The sequence below is a fragment of the Rhinolophus sinicus genome, linkage group LG02 (assembly GCF_036562045.2).
Source record: "Rhinolophus sinicus isolate RSC01 linkage group LG02, ASM3656204v1, whole genome shotgun sequence".
Taxonomy (NCBI): Eukaryota; Metazoa; Chordata; class Mammalia; order Chiroptera; family Rhinolophidae; genus Rhinolophus; species Rhinolophus sinicus.
In genome coordinates this window covers 133,529,645-133,553,786 of record NC_133752.1, presented here as the reverse complement: position 1 = coordinate 133,553,786, position 24,142 = coordinate 133,529,645, and the positions used below count along the sequence as shown (strand labels likewise).

At 42.1% G+C, this 24,142-nt stretch overlaps 1 protein-coding gene across 1 annotated transcript in view; it reads left to right on the top strand.

Moving 5' to 3' along the window:
* TPH2 (tryptophan hydroxylase 2) overlaps nt 1-24,142 on the top strand; it is a 90,612-nt gene that overhangs the window by 4,702 nt on the left and 61,768 nt on the right. The window contains exons 3-5 of the mRNA XM_019748931.2: nt 2,102-2,285; nt 2,396-2,496; nt 7,288-7,355. Coding sequence (XP_019604490.2) covers nt 2,102-2,285; nt 2,396-2,496; nt 7,288-7,355 — 353 coding nt within the window. The remainder of the gene's footprint in view (nt 1-2,101; nt 2,286-2,395; nt 2,497-7,287; nt 7,356-24,142) is intronic.

The window sequence follows — 24,142 nt, the reverse complement described above, 5'->3', positions numbered from 1 at the left end:
TGTATAAGCTAGGACTAACTCTCTTTATCTTATAGAGATGCAGTGGCCTTTTCCCAGGCCCAAATTGGTGATTTGAACCCTCAAAAAAGAGCCTGGTTGAGGTGAGGTTAGAAACGTCCAGATAAACAATTGCCTCCTTGCCAGGATATACCTGATGGGTCCCCTACTCTTCAGCAAGCACCCTCCGTTACAAATGCATTTTGTTTGGGGGTGATGGATGCTGATTAGATAAGGTAGGGAGCCCAGCTCTGCATGGTGCCTTGGGCTGCTAGTGCAGTGGAAAGATGGTTGGAATTATAGTCAGAGGATTCAGACCTGTGTTCTCCTGGCTTGGCTAATCATAGCTGCTTCCTTGGTTCAATTTCTTCATTTGTGAAATAGCAATAATACTTCTTACCTAACAAGGTTGTTGTGATGAAATAATATGAGTGAACGGGCTTTGAAAGTATACAGATATCAGGTGTTATTGTAATGCCTCTTTGATGACTAGAGAGGGGGAATTAGCAGCCTCATTTGGCAAATATTTCCTTGTTCTCTTTTGACCTTGAAGAAAGGATCAGGCACCATAAACAGTGTAATGAAAATCTGAGGAAATATTTTACACACAATTATATCATCCAGCGCTGTCTCCATACAGTGCCCAAAGGCAGGCCAATTCAGTTAGACAGCTGGGTGCAGTGGAAAAACCCCTGGAGAAGGAGTCAGCAGCCCTGAATTTTCCCTTGACCATCAGCTCGTCATGGGGCCTTAGCTGAACCGCTAACCCCATCGGGACCTCAGTTCCCTGGTCTAAAAATACCTACTCTGCTTTAACCAAAAGACATTAAAAATCCAAAGTGACCCAATATGAGTGAAGACTCTTGAACTTTGAACTTAATATTAATCTTACCTTTATTATCTGTCAATTTAGAAAATGTGGCATTCATGTAAATGTTAATCAAAACAGAAATAGAACATTTAGTTTCCTTGTCACAGGACTAGTTTCTTTATACAAGGGGATGCTATTTGATTTGATCTTACTCTGGCACTGGAAACTACCTATCCTGCTCCTATGCTGAACGTTCTGAGGCCTTCCAGGATTGTACTAGGAATTGTGATCAGAGTGTACCTTCCTGATGATGGCGGGTGGGTACCTTCCTATTTGGGGGTAGGTTAGGGCGGAGCGGAGAACTCGGTCTTCAGTTAACTCAAGGGAAAAGAAGACTGTATCTCTGGGGAGACCGAAACCTGAGGTTTCAGTTTTAAATTGCTGCCATCCCTCAAACACCTTGTTGTAAGGAGTCTTTTACCCCTAAAATCCATCATGGGGTGATAGTTGTAGCAGAACATCCTTGTATGAAGCTAGCCTGGAGGTTGCTGAAGGAGAAGAGTTACTAAGTGGTCCCACTTAGGGTTTTTATGTTTGTTTTTTGGTTTCTCTTGGCCCTCAGAGATCCTCTCTTGGCTGCTTTTCTTCCTTTTCTTTTTCTACAAAATGGGCTATATTTTGGCAGATGTTTCCCAACTATCAGTCATTTTCATACCACCTTCCAAATTTCTGCCTCATTTGCCTGCCATTCTTCGACTTACTTATTTTTTTCAAAGATTATTTTTAAACTTTAAATCGTTTATTTTAGAATTTTAATTTATAGTGGAAAATGTATACCACCATCAAGTCAGGGGTTTGAGTTTTAGTTATGTTTTTTAAAAACGTATAAAAATAAAAAGATAAATCTGGGAACTATATGACAATGTGATACGCTAATTGCTCCCCTCTCCCACAAAATAATCATGCATACCACCAGTGGGAGGTGGATGCTCTGGGAAATAGTGATGTTTATGGTTATAATATATTTTGTAATATATATTTTATATTATACACCTTAATGACCCCCCTTTTTCCAATGAGACAGGAAAACAGACATACAGTCTCTTCCTATTAATGGAGACACTGGTTGAAAATATTTCCATGTTTTCATCAACCAAAGAGGGAGGAGATTTTCTTTTCTTCCTTTGTGGGCATTTGGCACCGTGTTGTGTAAGAGTTGAACGAGAACAGCTGGTGGCATCTCTTTGCTTGTGCCCTGGAGGTGATTTAGAGATATTGCTTATGTTTCCACAGGAAAAACATGTCAACATGGTTCATATCGAGTCCAGGAAATCCCGGCGACGAAGTTCAGAGGTGGAGATCTTTGTGGACTGTGAGTGCGGCAAAACAGAATTCAATGAGCTCATTCAGTTGCTGAAATTTCAAACTACAATTGTGACGCTGAATCCACCAGAGAACATTTGGACAGAGGAAGAAGGCAAGGCCAGTTTTTGCGTGTCGGGTGATTTTGCAATCTGACAAATGTTGCAAAGGGGAAAACACAATCTGTGCGCTAATATTTTTGAAACTGCACTGTGTTTTCAACAGAGCTAGAGGATGTGCCCTGGTTCCCCCGGAAGATCTCTGAATTAGACAAATGCTCTCACAGAGTTCTCATGTATGGTTCTGAGCTTGATGCTGACCACCCAGTAAGTGTCCGGTAAAATCCATTCCACACATGCTCTTCCAGCTTTGCCCATGTGCCAGGCGGTGTGCCATGTTCTGTGCTGTGATGCTTTATCCTAGAGCAATTTATTATTTATTCCCCATCACTGAGAGCAGACTTTCAAATGATAAAGCTTCCCTGTGAATATGTGTTGGCTGGAAACAGGTTAGAAAGATGGCATTTCCACATAGCATTCATTTTTTAAAGGGTTGGACGGAAGAATAGATTCTAAACCTTGAAGAATATTTCTGTAGAATTAGACAGCCTGAAATATACTTGCAGATGATGACCCTTGGAAAAACGATGAACTGAAATTGATTACTCCTTTGGGAAACTAGGGAGAACTTGGCATTATGGGGCTCAGTGAGAGAATAAAATTCTCCTTGCTATTTTCCTTGACTGGAGGTAGTTAGGAGTAGAGTAATGGAGTGGACTTCAGTCTCAATGGAAAGGCAGAGGTTTTTAGAATAAGGCCGTGATGGAAGACGCATCTCTTCCCACATCTACCCGGAATCTGTTTACCACCATCTCTCCTCTACGCCAATAAAAACGACCACCTTTAAAGAAATATGATACGTAGGTAAGCATTTCCCATTATTCCCTCCCTCCACCTTTACATCAGTTTTTATTTAACACAAGAGACCTGGAACTTCTTTATGGTCAGAATGAAGTACAGTTAACAGTCTGGGAGAAATAAGCAATGTACTCATTCGTTACAAGCGTTTCCTTCCCCCAGTGCTTTTTGTCTAACAACAGGCGGATAGAAAGGTGAAACCCAGCGGATCAATCATGCTTACAGGAGGGCTTTGTGGTCTGAGGGTAATGGCTACAGATATTCGTTTTATGTAAATGAAGGAAATCCAATAGTGGGACTATACTCTCTATGCAGTGGTTCTCTGACTGTGGCCCTGGGACCAGCTGCCTCAGCAGAACCTGAGAGCTGGTGTTAACAGGCCCACACTTCAGTGTGAGGACTCTGCTTTAAGTATGGCAATTTCAACGTGAGGGGAATTTTCCATCAAACCGATCATTTGGCATAACATACCAGTTCAAACTAATTCATAACATAGCATTCCAACAAAGGGTCAAATAAATCTAATTCAATTGCATTATTTTTAAAAAGCTGAATTCTCTCAAAGACACAGCATGTTATATTTGCCATCATCACCTACAATTTCAGAATAATTCACAGAAATTCCCATGTAAGGCTCTGGAACATTAGGAAAATACTCAAAAGTGCCTTACTTAATAAGCATCCATTTGTCACCTTTCCCTTCCCCACCTCCGAAGGAGTCAGAATTAGCAAAGAAGTACAATTTAAGAGATTAGCAATAACAGGACTGCCCAGACACCAGCTATTAACTTGCAGGATGACCTTGGGCAAGTCCCTCTACCTCTGTGCCTCAAATTCCTTACGTAAAAAGTAGAAATAAAATTCTTATTGACTTCCAAGTGGTGGCGTTTGTATAGCCTAGTTAATAAAACAACTGCATAGTATGTTGGCAAGAGTAAATACTTCATTCCAGGAATGGAAATGCTGTGTTAAATCATCCCGATCAGTACCTGCACAGTAAAGGATTTCTCGCTAACCTCCTATTTCCAAATGCTCCCCTTAGTCTAGTTTGAAAATTACTCACCAGAAAGGGGGTCAGTCATTTTAAAGGAACAACCGCAGGAACCACTGACCTTGCTATGGCATTTATTCCGATACCCAGCGTACATTGTCCTGTGCCTAATTTTGTTTCATTACTCCTAATTACGCCCACCTTATGATCCCGTCTTTTATTTTCTGTGTAGCCACTTGAAATAATTGCAAGTACTTAGCAATCTCCTACCTCACTCATTTTTTTTTCTTACCACACATATTTCTTTTATAAGCACACCAAATGTTCATCATGCAAAACTCGATATTGGTAAGTTGGTGGTTTTTGTAAGTTATTGTTTGATGAGGATGGAACAAGTTGTCTAAGGACTGTTTGAGCTTGGGAATAATCCCAGTTTTGAAACAGGGCTCATGTGAGAGGATGGCCCCCTTGTGCTGGGGTGGCTCAGAAGGGGCTTGGGCTATAAGAGGCTGCTGAGGCTCCCTAGGAAGGGCTCAGTATCTATCGAGGTCAGTGCCTCTCCAACTTCAATGGACAAACAAGTCACCTGGAGAATCTTTTCAAAATGCAGATGGGGGTCCTGAGATTTTTAGGGAGCTCCCTAGCATTTCTAGTGAGCTCTCATCTGAGGCTTATTCTGGAGGTTTGGGGACTCCACTTTGAATAGCAAGGATCTAGACTGGGAGAATCGTTCAAAGTGTGGTTCAAGGTCCACCAACAACGTGTGGTCTAGGTGCTCGTGAAAAGTGCAGTACCTTGAGGCTCTTGTGAAGCCCCCTGACTCAGAACTTTCAGGGATGGACCCTGGAACCCGTATTTTAAAAGGACTTGCAGGAGCTCTAGGGTTTGAGAACTATTGTCCGAGGTCAGTGATTCTCAGCCCTAGCTTTCCATTCAAATAATCTGTAGGGAATTTAAAAATACCCCGAGGCCAGGGTCTCATGCCAAGTGAGGTTCAAATCTGAACCTCTGGGAATGTGGCTAGGTTTGGAGTCATATTTAATGCTCCCCAGTTGATCCTAATATTCCATCAGGGTTGACTTATTTGGGATAGCTACTTGGGTGCCAACGTACCTTTAGCGGAGCACTTCAGGTTGCTGACTGGTCTTCAGTTTCCCTTGATTTAAACCGAGAGAAGAAGGGTGGGTGTGCAACAGATACTTTCTTGGCCCGAGGGTTGCCAGATTTGGCACATATGTAGGATGCTCAGTTGAATTTCAATTTCAATTTCAGATAAACAACAAATATTTTTTTCTTATAAGTATGCCCAAATATCACACGGATGTCCTCTACTTTATCTGGTAACTATCCCTGGCTTCAGTCCACAGTAGATGGCCAGGTAATGCTGTGTCTCTGTAACAGCCAGTGTAGCCAGCAGCCCTGCTTTACTTTGCCGGTTCATGGTTCCAACCTGGAAGCCTGGCATCGCCCACAACGTTCGCGTAATCACTACCACGCTGGGCTAATGAGGCATGATGAGTACATCACTCTCTCGCATGCCTGGAAAAGGTGCAGGTGTTTGCTGAGGAGAGACAATTGAGATTCTTCAGGAAGCCCAGCAGACTATGGTGCTGTTACCATGGTGTCCGGTTTGGCAGGGACCGGGGAACAGATGCTGTGCTTTTCGCATGACTCTTTTCCTTTTGCCACGGCCTGCTCTCTTTTTGAGTAATACCCATGCTTGAATCTCTTCAGTGTCACCACCCTGGGTTGCCTGATATTACTAGTGAGTGTCGAAACTCATACTCCTGCCATGACCATTTATACCCTCAACAGCAGGAGACCCCCGTTTAGGTCACAGACCCATTTGTGAATGTGGTAACTATGGTCACAAAATTTTGTACATACACATTTTAAGGCTTTGCAAGCCTGCCGATGAGCCCCAGTTAAAAAACTCCCAATTCATAGCAAAAGGAAGAAACTGCTAGCTACTAAGACAGGACACTTCATTTCTGCAGTGTGTTTGGGTGATCGCTCTCTCTCTCTCCCCTTATTAGTAATTCTCTTGTCATTCCTGAGAGGAAGGCTGTTGGCAATGGAAGTTCTTCATTTCTGTCCAGTCCAGAGAACTGGCCTGAAAGCCAGTTCTCCTTTAGCCAGAAGAGAGAATGGAATGTTTCTATGAGGAACGATTTTCCTCTTGCACAGCCCACCTTGCACAGAAGTGTCTGAGCTGCAGCAAGGTTAGGCTGGGCCTTTGTGGGCCTGTTGCCTCTCTCCTCTCAGAGCCCGGGATCCCAGCCGCTAGCCTTCTGGCCTGGCCCCCATTCTCTGAGTGGGCCCTGCTTCATGGTTATCTTTTGGGGTTGAGTGGTAAAAAGCTATATTGAAACAATTCCTTTTTGGGCTTCCAGAAGTTTGAAGAAACAGCCCTGGAAAGAATTGATTATCTGAAAGTACTAGAAGGGAAGGAAAATGGAAAGTTTGTTGACAAGAGGAGAAATTCTTGAGTAAACCAAGAAGTTGTCTTGGAAGGATTCCACTTGACTGAAGAATGACAGACGGGATGTTTCATTTCCCAAGTGTTATGATGGTGGCTAAAAGTCTTAAAGTCGCTGAAGATTAATCTGAATCATAGGAACTCAAAGTGGAATGGAGCTAGCCTGCTATCCTATGCATGAATCCCTTAAAATCGATTTTGCATTGTGTGGCTATACTCATAAAATACAGCAAAACCTCTTTTACTCATATTAATTTGGGGATTTGATAATTATTGTGAATGATAGAACTCTTAATAAATAACTTTGTCATTTGTCCAAAGCAATTAAATGTAGGTGAACTTACCAAATAACCATGTTAAAGGGACCTCTTTTAATGACCAAGATAAGAGTTAATTTGTGATTAAGATCAATTACATGTAAATGATACTTGAAAACCAAAGCATATTGTTCTTAATATCAATTTGCATGGCTAAGTCATTCTGTCTGCTTAGCGGAAAGGTAAACTTTAGCCTGAATTCTCACACATTCCAAATTAGTAGAGCCCAAATTTAATGAGGTTTTACTGTAAGCACAATTTGCTTCTGCCTGTGTCATCAAGATGGTCATACGAGGATAAAAATTAACATTTGAATGGAACGCTCAATCAACCTTGCAGTGCTTTTCTTTCAGGCCTTCTGCAGCTAATTTTTTGGCACTCTGTTAAATAACTTAATCTCTTTTGTATTGAAGGGATTTAAGGACAATGTCTATCGACAGAGAAGAAAGTATTTTGTGGATGTGGCCATGGGTTATAAACTGTAAGTACCTGTATAACGCTTTCCTGCAACTTGTCGCTGGCTAGTTAGAAAAAACCCACATGCTGTGTTAAACAGAACTGTCTTCTCTTCAGCTTTTCCACAAGGCAGACTGATCCATTTTAAACACTCAGCAACCCCGTAGGTTTTAAATGCCATCACTGATATTTGACATCCGGGTATAATTGTAAAAGAATGAGACCTACAGGCCACATGCCAAAGTGCTACCTTTTCACCATTGTATTTGCAGCTCTTAGACTAAGGTGAAGAACCATTTTGGTACACTCTGCAGGGCCCAGAAAATATATTTTAATTTTAAATTTTGACTTGAATTTTCAGTAACCCCCTTCAATGTCTAGCATCCCCAATGAAAGTAGAGAATCAGCAAGAATGGTGGAAGTGCTCATGTAAGCAGCCACAATAAGAAAGAAATGTGTTCACTTTATGTGGAAAGGGAAACTTCCTGTAACTGGAGTGTTTTTGAAGAGTTTCATACCCAATCCTGTATCAGGGTTAGGGTGAAATTAGAGAACGTCAGGATTCGAATGAGGATTGCATGGTGCATGCTGTTAAGTGGCAATGACAGGCTCTTTGCGACAGGCAATGATGTAGTGTGTTGACTGCAGGCCATGTCTACAAAAATGGAGTGGACGTTAGGCCTCTGTTCTGCTCACACGAATAAAACGTATAGGCCGTTGTGCACTGTCTTTACTTTGGTATGTGCTCAGCCCCCCCGCCCCAAATCTTGTCATCAGAACAAAATGTAAATCCATAGCTGATAGGAAAGAGTCTTTCTTATTCTAGTTGAGACTAGGTGAGAACCTGGACTGTCCTGTGGGGCAAGCTTGTCCTTGGTAAGAATTTAGGACATTGTATGTATTATAGAAGGTGTCAGCGTCCCTCCCTCCCTCCCTCCCTCCCTCCCTCCCTCCCTCCCTCCCTCCCTCCCTCCCTTCCTCCCTCCTTCCCTCCCTTCTTTCCTGATTCCACATTGCAGCTCTGATTGGGTCAGTAATTTGCTCATTTCTAATTTCATTTGATGCTTTGGTTCTCTTCCCTTCATCCTGTCAAGCCCTAGGCATCCTTCATTCTTTCTCCACTATGTTTATCACCCTGAGAAACAGGCCTACTTGGCACATGCTTTTCCCACATGTGTCTGCAGCCATTCTAATCGCCTCTGTTCCATGCGGCTTCTTGTCTCTCTTTAACTTACTGTGACATTCTGCCCCCTCACAATGTCAGTGTGCTGATGGCTTGTTGTGGCCCAAGCCCAACCTCGTGGCCCTCAGCACCATTGCTCAGTAGCCCTGTCTTCCAGTGTTTCCCAGTCAAGTTGCCAAGCTAGCACCCTGATGGCCTGAGCTCACTTCTCACATCAGGCCCTGATAAGGGGTTGTGAGGGTTCAGATTAGTTCCCCTTGATTCACAGACCCTTCCTGTGGAATCGGAGCACAGATGGATCCTTAGAAGGGGTGTGGACAGGCCCTGCCTTTGGGGCATGACCTGTCAGGACATGGTAAACACTCAGTGCTTGGCACAGCCTTTTCCTTTAGACGAAAGATAGATAAAAATGTATTTTATATGTAGGTGCTACACGTAATATGTATGTGATATATAAAGGATTTTGTTAGCATAGCAATCAAGGGACTAGCTCAAATCTTACTTACTTCTTCATAGAGCCCAGAAACTGCACAAAGGCAACCTGATACTGCGGTGATGCTAATAGAACTGGTACAGACGAGACAACCGGTTTTAAGGGGCATTGATAAGGGGGAGTCTTATGGTTTTACTGAAAACTTATTTACGAGTGTGGAGAGGAGAAGAAAAGAGCGTAGAACTGAAATGAAATGATGGAGGTTGAGACTCTCAAAGTGTTAGCAAGTTTGCATTTGCCACCTTCCCTTAGCTAAAGAAGGACATTGAGGTCTAGTGTCTATGGGAAACAAAAAGTAAAAATTGGAGGTTGGAAATGGTGGAGATTTTGCACAAAGGAGGGCTGGATGGAGCTGGAGCCTTCCAGGATCTGGCCCCACTTTACAGAGGTCGGGTATGCTCAGGCTCGAGGGCCTGACTCTTGGTAAGTGAACGTTCAGGAGGCTGAGGTAGGCAGGAAACCTCCCATTCATCATTTTACGGGCAGAAACCACTCTGACACACCTCACAAAACTCTCCCTGCTGTTATGATACCAGCCAGGCCAAATTGTAACCTGAAGATTGTTCAGTGGATATAGGGTCAAAGCAAAAGGTATTTAAGAGAGTTTGGGATCCAGGGCCATTGTAACCCGCTCCCCTGGAGAGTGCAGAGTCCAGCCTGACTACATAGAACAAAGTAATTAAAAACTGGAACTCTGGAGTCAGACAGTCTGGGGTTGGAGTCCACTTCTTCCTAGCTGGGTGGTCAATATCACTGTGCCTGTTTCTTCATTTGACAAGTGTGTCTAGCAGCAGGACCCATCTCACAGGGTTGGAGCAAGAATTATGGAAGATAATGCATGGTTGTGCTTAGCACAATGTCTGCCACGTGATTTGTGGTCATAAGTGTCAGTTATTATTGCAACCTCCTCCCTTTCCGTTTTTCACAGGTTGTCTTTTGTTTCCAGTTGACCCACTGTTGAATTCTTTAACTACGTTACTACCATTGTTTTTTGCTGCCACCTGAACAAATATGGTGGCACAAATGTCCCTGGAGGTCATCCTTGGAAGAAAACTCTTTCAGTTTCCCTTTTAAAGACTGTTGTATATACTGATGCTTTTCGTGCTGACCATCATCCTTATTTATGAAGAGATTTTGTAGAAACAATAATATTCCTATTTGTGCGTGGGGGAGGGGCAGGGGAGCTGCCAAAATACTGATAACAGATCGCCAGTTGCCTGGGACGCTTCTTGTAAGTGGACGGAGTGAGGAAGGTGCCTACCAGGAGTGGTTAAGTCTGGAAAACACGAACCCAGGAATTGTGGAAAGTAGAGAGAAAAGGGTCATTCCTCAATGCCTCTCATGTCATCACAGAGGCGGCTTCTATGAGTATGAGTTTGAGGCTGGATAAGGGCTAGCCATTGTGTGTGTAAGTACATGTGGGTTTGCAAGCACGCTGAGGGCGGGGCTCAAACTTATGATATGGTGCTGGTGGGCGTGGGGCACAGGTACTAAACAAGTGGTTCATCGCTTCTAATTTGCCATACAAGCTTTCCATGTATTTTATTAAAAAAAGTAAAGCTGCTGTTTCTAATTGAAATAGGTCTTTTTGTAGTGCTGATGGCTTTCTGAGTGAGCAAACAAAAATAATGTCAATACAATAATTACTTAAAATAAGCTCTTTTGAGTGGCTTCTGGAAGCGTGCTATGATCTGATTTTCCAAACCAAAGCTAGGAACCCCTGGTTTGAGAAGCAGATTATTTGAAATTGAGATGGTCCCCAAAAATCCAGCATGTGAGGTCTCTGCAAATATAGTTTGGTGATAAAATTGGGAACCGTTCTGTCATGGGGAGAACAATTCAATTCCCTGTTGATAGTTCATTACAACTTCTAGGGCACTAAGGAGAAGTCAAATATATGGTCAGAAATATAGACGAAAATGGAGTACTGGTTTCTTGGGGTTATCGTAGGGATTGGCAGGATGTAGTCTGAGGTGTCTAAAGGAAGGGGAAGGAAAAGAAATGAAATATAGAATAATATCTATTGAAACCACGGCCAGGAAGCCCTCTGGGGAATTCATGTTGAATACTGTATTTTCTGTGATAGTGTTGAAAGGATAAAGCGGGGGGGGGGGGGGGGGGAGAATCAACACATGCAGAGAAAAATGAAGCAATTCCACTCTATGATGAAAAACAGCAGGTTCAAAGTCAGTATTACCATGAACCTGAGAAAGAAGAGGGAGCGGGGACTGTGTTAGCACGCTGAGAACCATCAATAGGTGCCACTCAGGTGAGTTTCTGATTGACAGCGCTGCCAAGAAACATGATTGATTACCCAGAGGCCCGCTGCCGCCTGCAGACATGCCTGAGCTATGTGGCCACGAGTGTCAGGAAGACCTAATTGCCTCACCAATAACGGCAGAAGAAACATTCATTAGTGCCAATATCATTCTCCGTAGAAGACCTGAGAATGAACGCTCTGGGTTGACAGGGCACAGTTTCTAAAATTATGTGTGAGAGATGCGGATCTCAGGCTGTCCTCCCCAACCCAAATAAAAGAAATTCTAGTGTAAACAGAAAAAGAAGTTCCCCATGACTAGATAATGTGGAGTGCACATACCGGGGGAGCCAAAAAAATGTATACACGTGACTTGTATTCATCTTCTGTTATCGGTATATATTGAGTATTACAATTTTAATGCAGTTTTTTCCTTTCTTAAAATATGTATACATCTTTTGGGCTCCCTCTGAAGACTTGCAGTTCAGAGGAAATGGAAGTGTGTGAGGGCAGATGGCATGTGGAGGAAGAGAAAATTATGACTGTGATGTTGTAGCTCTAAGGTTTTTTGAAACTCTCCAGTTTTCTGTCATTGGCACCTTCATATTTTAACCTTGGCATTAGTTTTGCTGCATTTCTGTGCATTTTACAATTGCTACATTGTTGGGGGAAAAATCAGTAACACATTTTTTCAATTGACTGGAAATAAACAAATTTTTCTTTGGGGGCTATTATAGTGATTATTCTTCAACAATATGCATGCATATTTAATTTAATTATACTTGTGGTGGGGGTAGTGGTTGTTATTCTGATCCATCTTACTCTCTTGGAAAGAGGCCCCGAGCTCTGACTTTAATTATGCCACTCTTGTTTGCTTAAATTGATTTTGAATATTACCATGATTGTGTTTTGTTATGAATGTCCTTTTTCCTGGTTGGAATTAAGGTAGTACATGAACCTCATGCTCTTCTCATGGGGCTGCTTCCTCTTTGCTTTATTTATTTATTTTTTTAGTGCACGGAATCTGAAATGTAAATAGGTAAAAGCAAATGTCAGTGGGTAAAGTAAGGAAGGGAGTTTCAACATGCCAGAATTTGCTTAAAATTGAAAAATTCCCTAATTTGCTGAGAAAACTCATTTGATTTCAAATTCAGAGATCCAAGTGTGGTTCCTTAACATTGTTCAACCTCAGTGTTCTCCTCTGTAAAATGGGGAGATAATAGTATCTCTCTGCCTCTCCCATGGAAGTATTTTAAGGATTAAATGAAATCAATAGAGCATTGCTATATAATGTACTTTACTATGTTGTCTTTGTCAAAACAATAATCAGCGACTCTAGACCAAAAGCCTGGGGTGTGCTCAGACCCCTGGCCCACTTGGAGGGCTTTCTCCAGTTCTCTTTCTTTCTTTCTTTTTTTTAAAAATTTATTTTTAATTAATTTATTTTTTTAATTAAAATTTATTGGGGTGACAATTGTTAGTAAAGTTACATAGATTTCAGGTGTACAATTCTGTATTACATCATCTATAAATCCCATTGTGTGTTCACCACCCAGAGTCAGTTCTCCTTCCATCACCATATATTTGATCCCCTTTAGCTTCATCTCCCACCCCACTCCAGTTCTCTTTCAATCTGAGAGGCGGTGTATATTGCGGTTAAGAGTGTAGAACTTAGAGCTGCATTGCTTGCGGTGAATTCCAGCTTTGCCACTTCCCAGCTGAGGGAACCCTGCAAGTTATTTGTCTTCTGTGCCTCATTTTTCTTATCTGTAAAATGGGGATAACTACTACTGTTTTATAGGATTGTTATGAGGATTAAATGAGCTAATATACTAACAACACCTAGCATACTACATAGGAAGTGCTCTATAAGTATTTGCTAATATTTTTATAACATTATTTTTTCACTTCAACTGATCTCTCATTTTTTCTGCACTCATGCTCCACATCTCTTTATTACCTTTTGGTTAACACCCTCCTCCACTCCCCTTGGCTTAGACTTTCTTTAAGCCCCAAATTCCATCTGTTTTGTCCACTGTATTGGTTATTTATTGCTGCATAACAAATTACCCCCAAATTGAACAGCTCAAAACCACAAACATTGGTTATCTCACAAAATTTCTCAGGGTCAGGAATCAGGGAGCAGTCCAGCGGGGTGGTTGTGGGTCAGGGTTTCTCACGAGGCTGGAGTCAAAGTGTTAACCAGAGAAGCAGTCTTCTGAAGGCTTGACTGGGGCTGGAAGATCTGTTTCCAATATGGTCACTCACATGGCTGTTGGCAGGAGGCCACAGTTTCTTGCACCTTGGGCTTCTCCACTGGGCTGCCTCAAGAGATGGCAGCTGGCTTCCCCCGTCAAAGTGGTCCAAAAACAAGCAAGGAAGAATCTACCTAACCTCAGTAATGACATATTATCACCACTCCTGCTGTATTATATGTGTTTCATAGCCCAACCCTCGTACACTGTGTGAGGGGACTACACATGGGCATGAATACCAGGAGGTGGGGACTGTCTTGGAGATGGGCTACACAGGGTACATTTAACCTGTGTTCTATTTTATTTCTTCAAGACCCCACCCTCTCACTGCCCAACCACAATGGGTGCTCAGGCATTACCTGTGGAACTGACCTACAGAATGCCGAGGTGACATGGTGTAGCAGGACGTGTGGCAGAAGGTACAGGCGTTGGAGGGGGCAGAACTGGGCTTGAATTCCTGCTCCATGCACCGGCTCTGTAGTCCTGCGTGCTGACCTAGCCTGTCTGAGCCTCAGTGCCCTCATCTTAAAATGGGCACAGTATCTACCTTGTATGACTGGCAGGATTAGCAAAGATTACAGGGCCCAGAGGTGACGGGTCCCACTGGTGTTGAATCTGTGAGAGTGTGATTGTTATCATCACATGTTAGGTAGCTAATGGTTCCCCGATTCCATATCATCGTTTGTTAAGTTCACTTCATGACTAAAGGGCTTTAAGGAGTGAATGACTTAGGGAATTTCAGGCTCCATGGTGGGCTGTGTTAAAGGAGCTTTTCAAAAAAGTGTGTGTGTGTGTGTGTGTGTGTGTGTGTGTGTGTGTGTGTGCTGCGTGCGTACCTTTCAGTTGCATATAACTCATGCATACAGCTCGCTTCTTCCATCTGAAAAAGTGACGCTCTCCAAGGCTTTCCCAGGTCAGTAAGTCTCAGTTAAGGTTAGAGGGTACAGGTTGGGGCTGGGTTGTGTTGGCCTCATCCCTGAATGGCTGATGGTGGTAGAAATGTTTACCATAAGTGGACCTCTCAGCTGGGTTATTTGGGTACTTTTAGCTTCCTTTGTTAAATTCTGGCCACGTGCTGGACACCATGTTAAATACATTACTTATGTTCTCTCATTTACCCTCACAATACACCTTTGAGATAGCTGCCATTACTGTACTCATTTTAAAGACGAGGGAACTGAGGTTCAGAGACGTTAAGAAACTTACTAACGGTGACACAGCTGATCCTGTCATCTGCATAAACATGTTATTAATGCTTTAGTTTCTCTGAGACTGAGAAATAAATTGAAGAGTAGAACAAAAGCAAATATTTGTAGTCTAGGTTGATTTCCCAGATGACCAGAATAGTTTCTGAATAAGGTCACTTTCAGAGGTTTCAAATGTGCCTCTCTTATAGAATCTAAATGTCTTTGTTTCCTTTGCTTATGAAGCCACATCTTTTCTTTCTTTTTCTTGGTTTGTTTGGAAATGGCTGTCGCACTTCCACTTGCCATAGGTGTTTTTATACACAAGTTGAAAACAACAGTGACAGAACTAAGTGACTTGGAATTTTTAAAAGTCATTCTCTTTATAGAATTCTTAGCATATTTGAAATGCATAGTTCTTGTATGTGTTTAATACACTTAATACTTCGTGAAGCCGGGACTCAAACCGGCCCTGTCTGACCTCAAGGCTACGCGTTGTCCTTGCAGGGTGCTGGGGACTTCTGCCTGGCCATGGCCTGGCAGCATCGCGTCCTAGCCCTGTGTCGCGGTTGTGGTCTCCTCTCTCAGGCTCTGAGCTCTTCTCCCCAGCTGGAAGCCTGACCCTTGTCGGATATGTAATGGATGGAAATAAACACAGCTGGGCTGAGGCTTGAAAAAACCATTGGCAGGGACTTGTCTCTCTCTGTCTCTCTCTGGCTTTTTCTAGTTGCTAATCTATTTATTTCTTGATTTTTTGATTTACAAAATTGTACCCTTTGTGATTCATTTGCTGTGAGGGTAGGTACACAGCTAAACAGAGACTCTAAAACAAAACAGTCCCAAATGGAGACTAGCATATTTGAAAAACGCAATCACCAGCCCAGCAGTTTGGGTGAGCTTGGGAATATTCTGCTTAGCTCCATCAGAAAGAGAGAGAGAGAGAGAGAATTCTCTCATTTATCATGGAGTGGTGATGGTTCTAACCTCCTTGCCCCATCAAAGCAGAGAAGGGCATTTCTTTGCCACTCTCCTTCCCCTTCCCACAGCCCCAAATACCACATGTTGTTAAAATGAAGCCCTCTGGGACTGAGACTCAGTGATATGCTGTGCATTTTAAGATGTTGAATAGATACACACCTATGGAATGGATGTACCTTGTAATAAACATATTGGGCTTCCAAGCCAGCATCTCACTTTTCAGGAGGTCTTCTCAGTTTCATCTTTTGCTAGATGACTTTGTAGGAGTCAGCCATAGGTTAACAAAGAAAAGGAAGGAGATGGATGATCAGAGACAAAGGTAGGCTCCCTTGAGTTTGACAGATACTGGGTAGTGCCGTTTGCTGCTCTTCCTCTTACCTCCCGATGCCCGTGTTAAACAAAAAACGTTCATGGCAGAAAGCTATTCTGAAAGAAAGGGTTTGTTGAGCCATATGCTAGCCAGTAAAAGACCAAGTCTTGGGGCATGAAATCTAAACCACCAGCAGCGGGGTTAGACAGAGCAGACAACATGTCCACTGTCCCAGAGGCAACAGACGCTTTTATACATTGTATTTTGGGGAAGAAAGATGTAAATTGTTTTGAAAAGAATTTGCCTTGGTTACGGGTAAGGGGGGCAGGAAAAGGTGACGTGGAGCAGTTCTAGGGTAGGTGCACAGTCTGCACAGAAGGAACATGTACTCCTTTTGATGGTTACAGGCAACAGTACTGACCACTCATGCAGATGGAGCGTGCGGTGGCATCTGCTGGTCGGCGAATAGACTCTTGGAAGTTGAGTCAGAGCTCCAACCGCCGTTCAGGCATGTGAGCAGTCTTTGGTTGGTTGGTGCACAGCTATTAACTGGTTAACTATTCTTGTCTCTTTCTGTCACTCTCTGGCCCACTGCAATTTAATGTAGGACATCCCACAATTTTTTTCTTGTCACCAGTACTGTGCATATTGGTGTTTCCCTACTCCCAGGTAGCTGTGATGATTTAGCTTTTGTTTGAGCTGGAGGATTACCAATGCTGAGTTTTTCCTAGGAGGCATTTGCAATTATTGCAATGTGCAGAAAAATAACTGGGGTGGCTCCACCTCTCCACCTTTCCAGAAATTTCCATTGACCTTAGCATTTCTCATTTCATGTGAGAAGAGGCATGATTTATGGATCCTGCTTGGTTTCAGAATGTAGCTTAAAGGAATACATTACTAACAGGAGTCGTCAGTGCTATATTACTTACTTTTAGATAGGCGAATCTTAATTGGAAACAAAACAAATAGAAGGTGGAAGAAGAATGAATGGGAAAAGTTCTGCTTTCTTAACAGGGAAACAAACCTTAACTAGGGGGTTGGAAGTTTTTATTCTTAATGACATTTTCCTCATCAGTTTCATTGGCAGATCGTCACCTTGACGAATTGTGGGCTGTATTGTGATATGGGACCAAGCTTTAATTTTTTATCTTCTCTGCCTTTTTGAGAAGTCACCTTAGAAGGCCAATATGTTTTCTTCCCGACTGAGCTAATTTTATCCTATTTCATTATCCTCCATTGATTTGCTTTCCCAGGTTTTGAATGAAACTGAGATATATGTGGCTGTTTGGGTACTTTGTGACTCCTGTGTAAACACCAGTTGTTGATGTTTTAATTTCTCTGAAATGGAGCGGTAAATTGAAAAGTAGAACAAAAGCAAATATTTGTAATACTGGGGTCATTTCCCAGATGACTAGAATAGCTTCTGAGGAAGGTCGCATTAGGGGTTTCTAAGAGTGCCTTTCTTACAGAATCTAAATAACTTTCTCTTCCTAAGAGGCCACACCCTTTCTTTCTGTTTTAAAAAATCTGCACAGCAACTTCCATTTGGTATACACCAAAGGTGGTATACACAAGTTGCAAACAAGAACACCAGAATGAAAATGACGCGGGCTTTTAAAAAGTTATTCTGCTCCATATTGAATTCTCAGCATATAGGAAACTCCCAGTTCTCGTGAGTATTTAAAAGATATCGAGCTTTAGGGCAGCAGCATTTTCATGCCAAATATTTCTTCCTACCTGATGTTTTCAGCTCAATGGCTGAAAGGAAGGGAGCCTGGGAGTTGCAAAGAAAAACAAAAGGGAAAATTGATTTGGAAAATGTTTCTCCTTCTCATTTTTTTGGGCTTGGTGGGTTTTTCAGATGTGTAGGAATGCCTCAGTAGGATGTTGTCTGATGATAGCGTGGCCCTCACAGTTATGGAAAACATCAACACAGTGTGGCCCAGTATTACTGACGAGGCCAGAAGTTGCACCGAATACCAACGTGTTTCCCAGGGAATGCGGTATGAGTATTTTTACTTTAAAATGATTTCCACGAACATGAAGGATTAAAATTACTTGTACAAATCCTGTCCAAGAGATGAATGGATGTATACAAAAGAGTGCTGTTTTGTCATCTTCAGACCTACTTCTGGCCCTGCAGAGAAGTGATGCAATTTTATTCATTTGTATACACCTGGAGAAAGGAAAGCGACTAGTTTGAATACCTATTAGGTATTAGGCACTGGCACAGGTGCTTTACAGATGACATGTCATTTAATCTTCTCAGTGTTGTGTGGTTGTCTTATTTCCCTCAGTTTCAAACGAGGGAAATTAGTTTCAAATGAGGGAAAGAGGCCAAACTCAGCGCAGGATACATACTAGGTACTCAGTACCTTGCAGTGAAGTGCATTGGTTAAGAGTGGGATCTCTGGAGCCAGCCTTCTTAAATCAGTCCTAGCTATGCTACTTACTAGCTGATTGATCTTGGACAGGTTACTGGGTCTCTAAGCCTCAGTTTCCTTAGCCATAAAACGGGGACACTAGCAGTCATTTAATCACCCTATAAAGTGAGCATCATATGACATAGTCCATGTCACGTACTATTATATATTGTTGTTACACTTAAATGGGTGAATAAAAGAATGGATGCTATTATTAGGGCCGTGAACTGTAGGGTAACTGCATTTCCTCCTCCACTGCTGAAAGAGGTGGGGCCCAGTATTTACCAACACTCAGTCCCTGTTGGTCAAGATACAAGATGTACGGGATTGAAAGTGCAGCTCTCGGAGACTAATCTGGGTCTCTTCCTCCCCGTGGCCTGAGATTGTTGACTGCTGTTGAATTTTAGCTCTTTTTTGGATTGCTTTCTTTGAGTTCCACTTCCTTGTGTATGTTGAGCATGCACATATATCGATGGATATTAGACCCATTGTTGCTGTTGATATTTAATTTCATGGTAGTTTTGGCAGAAGGAAATCACTTCTCTGGAATGTGAAGATGGCTTTCTGCAAGGTGAGAAAATGGTGGGAAGCTCTATCCTGAGGCACAGGACAAATACAAACAAATAATTTCCAGGAGTTAAATCTCCTGTCTCCCTGGGTACAGTAGTGTATTTTCATTATGTCTCTAATAAAGGCAGCACCGAGATTAGCAATAGGAACAAAACAAACTCACGCTTTTGCTTGCTACCATCTGAAAGTTCCTTAGGGCTCATAGACTTATTTACAAAAATTCATGCGCACAAAACTCATTTGCAAAATCAAATAAAATATGTGATCACAAATGCTGTTTACCTGACTGGCCTAGGGGACTAGCTGAAAATGAATTTATGCCTTGACGTTTATTCTATGGTGTAGCTTAGCAGACTCAGGTTGCCCAATCTGCTCAGCAAATGAACCCTCATCAAGACACTTGATGTCAGACAACTTGAATGATTTGAAATCTTGGTATAGCTCATGTGGTGGTGACGTCGTCGTAGTGGTCTGTGAGTTTCCTTTTTGAAAAATAGCATTCAATCGTCGTGCCTTACGGCTTTGAAAATATCTTTGAAGGTTCATTCATGAAGATGTCCAGCCAAGGAAACAGGACTGTGTTTACTTAAGTTTGGCTTTCATGTCCCTTTGGATGTATATATGCTGCTTTCTTTCCTGGTAAAAATTTTGTCTACAAGTATTATAGGGGATGATGCCAAGGAAACCTGAGGTGAGAAAATTTAAAAAAATGAAACCTTTACATGTAAAGTAAGTAGTACATAGGGGTAATTGAAGCGACCAGAAAACTTGTTAAAATCTCAAAGTGTTTGGAGTTGCTTTTTCCATAAAAATTAAAATATATTGAGGTAGGGAGGAGATAAGACAATACGTACCTGTCAGATTTTCTGATTCACAGCTATAATTTTTCTCAACCTCTAAATGTGTGGCTTGTTTTAGCCTGATTACTTATTCAACAAATATTATTTACTGAATACCTATGTATTCCAGGCTCCGCTCTGGGTGGCAGAGAGATAAAAATGAACAAAGCAAACAAAAATCCCTGCCTTCGAGAAGTGTATATTGTAAAGGGGGGGATAGATTAGCAGAGTAATGTTTTTGGAAATTTTACTTCTTGTTTTTTTTCTCCTGGATATTACTGCTAGTATTTTATCATACAGTTATTGTCTTTTACTGTCTGAATTCTGAAGTGTAATTTTATCAAATGTGGGAGCCTTACAATTTCCCCATGGACTCATGGAAATAAGTAGAAAAAATGGCATTTGATTTCTGGTGTAACTATAATGGAATCCATCCAGTCCACTTAGAATTTTTCTTTTTCCTGGTTTGTGGCACATTTTTTCCAGTCTTAGGGACATAAGCCATCTTCCTGTTGAACACTCACTGACTACGTAGCTCCACTCAGGACATGCCTGGCTGTAAGTGGTACTATTTCATGAAGGTACCAACCAATATAGTACTAGGTGACTTTACGGCGAGTCGTAAGTACTGATCGAAATTTCTGCGCCCTGTTGTGTCACCTCAGTTATAAGACGTGTAACAAATGCTTGGTAACAACTAATAGTAAATTTTGTGAATGATGAATGTTTTTTTCTAAAAAATTACATTAGATCAAAATCAAGACCATTCTATAATAATAGTAGAATAATGTCAGTCTCACTCTTCTATATTCTTACATACTTTCTTGACGGGAAGGAGAGAGGATGAATTATCGATAACTCCCTGGGAGCAATGCAGAATTCAGGGTATGCTCATAGAGGAGTGTAGCACATACATGTCATAAGTCAAAAAAGAACAAAGATAGAGACCTCGTGCCTTCATGATCCCATAATCTTTCTCCAAAGGCTCCATCCAAACCCTTAGAGGAGCTGCTAATTGCTATTGTGTTGCAAGGTTGATGGAATTTTACATCCACTTCTTCTCATTTCCCTTCTGCAACTCCCAGGTGGAAGTGTCAATAAAGTGAGAACCAGCTCAGGTGGGGAAAGAGACAAAAGACGAGGCAGAGATGAACGGGACAGTCTATTCCAGGCAGATAAATAGCTCTTGAATAAGTGAGGCATCTCTTGCCCTGAGGAACATGTAATGAAATAACACAGAAAATGAGTTCGTGTCTAACTATTTCTATCACACTCACCAGTCCCCTTAACCAATTCTCTGTTAACCTTCTGCTCTGCTTAGTCCTTGCCACTGAGGAAATCCAGCTTTCAAAGAACACAGTCTACATTGTATTTCAGCCGGTCTTGCCGTTTTGATGTAAATACTATCAACTGCAGTCTGTCACCTCTTCCTCCACTAAATAAGTGAATTGCTACCAGACACTAGAGTTCCTCTAAAGGTAACACAAGCAGAGAAACTGCATCTCACATTTAGGAATTCCGGCCGCAAGGACTCCAGGAGGCGGCCAAGATATACCACCATGATCAAATATTTTCCAATTCCCCAAATTGAAAAGAATATATATATATATATAAGAAAATACCTTGCTGTTGGGCCTGCTGGAGGAAAGATCAAATAGTTAAATAAAACGAAAGCATTGTTGCTTATTCCTCTGGCTATAGAAAGAACTCCCACCATTTCAGCCTCAGTGGGGTACATGTCTCCGGATTTCAGTGTCAAAACTGTATTTGTTAAACAACTTTGTTCTAACAAGCTCAGGACTTACATAGAATAACTGTATTGGTACCTACCCCCAATTAGGTTTGTCTATGCACTTTCCACTCTTTCCTCTCTGCAGGGATGAGGCAGGTGTTTTAGAATCATCCCCCTGCCTCTGAGAAGAATGGAATTTAAATGTACACGCAGAGAGATGCCTCCTACAACCTTCAGTATTTTCAAAAAAAGTTCTTAGTCATCCCTGAGTAACATAGGGCACCAGGAGATTTTTCCATTGTCAAGCCTAAATCCCCACGGTGACCATTTTAGTCGTTTTCCTGGTATGTCTCCACTGAACACTGATTTCCTATCGTATTTATAAAGTCTTAGCATTCTTTGGCAAGAGGGCAGAAACCGCAGTGAATGGAAACTACTGAAAGTGACATCTGTTTTTCTCCAGTGAATTAGGAATCTGTGAATAATAATTTTGGTGGTTGTTGAGAATTCCGGATCGCAACTAATTCCATATAAATGGAGGAGCTCCCTAGAGGTCTCGTGATGTTTACGTGTAATTAGTTTAGTGAGAAGTCTCATCTTGTTGGGGTTTATACCTATGTAAAATGGTTTTATTTTTCCCACTCACTCTTCTCAACTGTCTTGTGTTGGGTCCTATGTTCCTGCTGGGAGCTAGTTCCTTAGCAACGTCTAATTTCCTGTCATTTTCAATTATTAGTATAGTCTCATTTGTATTAGTATAGTCTCATTACAGTATTTAATATATAGTCTAGTTCATTTAAAAAAAGATGAATCTCAAACTTGATTCGAAGTGTATCCTCTCTCCCCCTCAGTTATTTGTGGTGTGTGTGCACTGGTGGGTATGCACGCTCTAGTAATCAGACACTTTTTCTTCCCTCTTCTAGAACCTAGTTCCTCTGGAGTTGGGGCTGAGAGGAGGGAGGGAAGAGGCTGAGGGCTTTTTACTGGACTGTTAGACAGTCAAAGGTGGGCAGGCCTCAAGCCAGAGAGGTTCTTTCCGATGAGGTGGTCTCTGTTGAAATGGTTTCTGCATAGTGTTCTGTGTATTTTTCTTGGAGCAGGAGCATTGCCTTCACCCCCACCCCTGCAGAGATGCACCCTGCCTCCCTTTGGTTTTGTTAGTCGTCATACCACCAACCCCTTGTCCAGGATGGGCGCGACATGGCTTGGGTCCCCCTCACGCACCTGTGCTTCAATGCCTCTACACCAGGTGTGACAGGAGCCACTGGAACATTCTTCTGCCTCCTGAGAACTGAGCAGAACTGGAGAGGTGAATCTTCCCCATCTTCCTCCCAGGCAGATCGTGTGGAGTCCCATGGAATTCTCTACATTTCACTGGGCATCAGACTCCACATTCACGCGAACCTCAAATTTCAAAGGGCACATGGCAAGGGTCCCCTCTTCTTCCTCACAGCGTGTCCTACTCCTAGGCTTCCAGATCCTCTCCCAGGACTGTGTCTCTCTCTCAATCTTCCTGTCTGCTGACAGCACCAGGGAGCGTCTGTGCGTCTGCTGCTCAGCAAGGGCCCAGTTGGGAAACAAGATGCCAGATCGCACTTCTTGTGGGCATCTGCAGTCCTTATAAATAAGTCTCCTGGCACAGCCTGCCCTCTTCACTTAGGGATGGCAAAAGAACCTGCCCTTTCCGCAAACCCGGGCCTCCCCACAATACTGTGCATCTCTTGTTTCCTGTTATACTGGGGGGTGGGGGCTGGGTGGGAAGGGTGACACGAGAGGACTTTGCTGGTAGTAGGGCCATTTCTGCTGCCTCTTAACGTGACCTGCAGGGAGATGGCTGGCTTCAACTGCTGGTGGATTTTTCTAGAATGTGGAGTACTTAAATGTGGAGTACTTAAATTGAGAAGAGAGTTTTAGGATGCTGAAATATGACACCTGTAATGTACATATTATAACATGTAGTCATAGAGAGATGCATAACGATATATGGATGTATATCCCGAGCCCTAAAAAGATCAGGACACCCCTCTGTCATCCTTCTCATGTCTACTTCACAAGAAACCCACCAACCCATAGCAAATACGAAGGAGTACAATACATTCTGATTTTTCCCATGACTATGATTTTTATTTTTCCAAATGTCAAATTTCAAAGTTTTAAAAAAAATACATGGTTGCCCCTGCATTCCTGTTCCCCAAGCACATGTTTATTCTGTTGAGGAACCCAGAACCATCCCAGTCTTACTGATAAGGATAAATGAGTAAATTAATATGTAAGTATCTACAAAAGTATGTGACCTACAAATACATGGTAGCATCATGTTTACATCTGATTGTATATGAGATCTTCTTTGTATGAATGACTACACACGCCTATAAACCTTATTTTAGTTTGGTATGTGAAAATAGGTTAGTGTCTGGAATACATTTTTTATTTCATTGGTATATACTAATCAACTAAGACTACAGCCAGTCTTGAACCTGGCACCATCATTTTAGGCAAATGGCTTAATCTCTCTGAGCCTCAATTTCCTCATCTGTAAAATGGGGATAATAATAGTGTCTACCTCATGGAGTTGTGCAAATCAAATG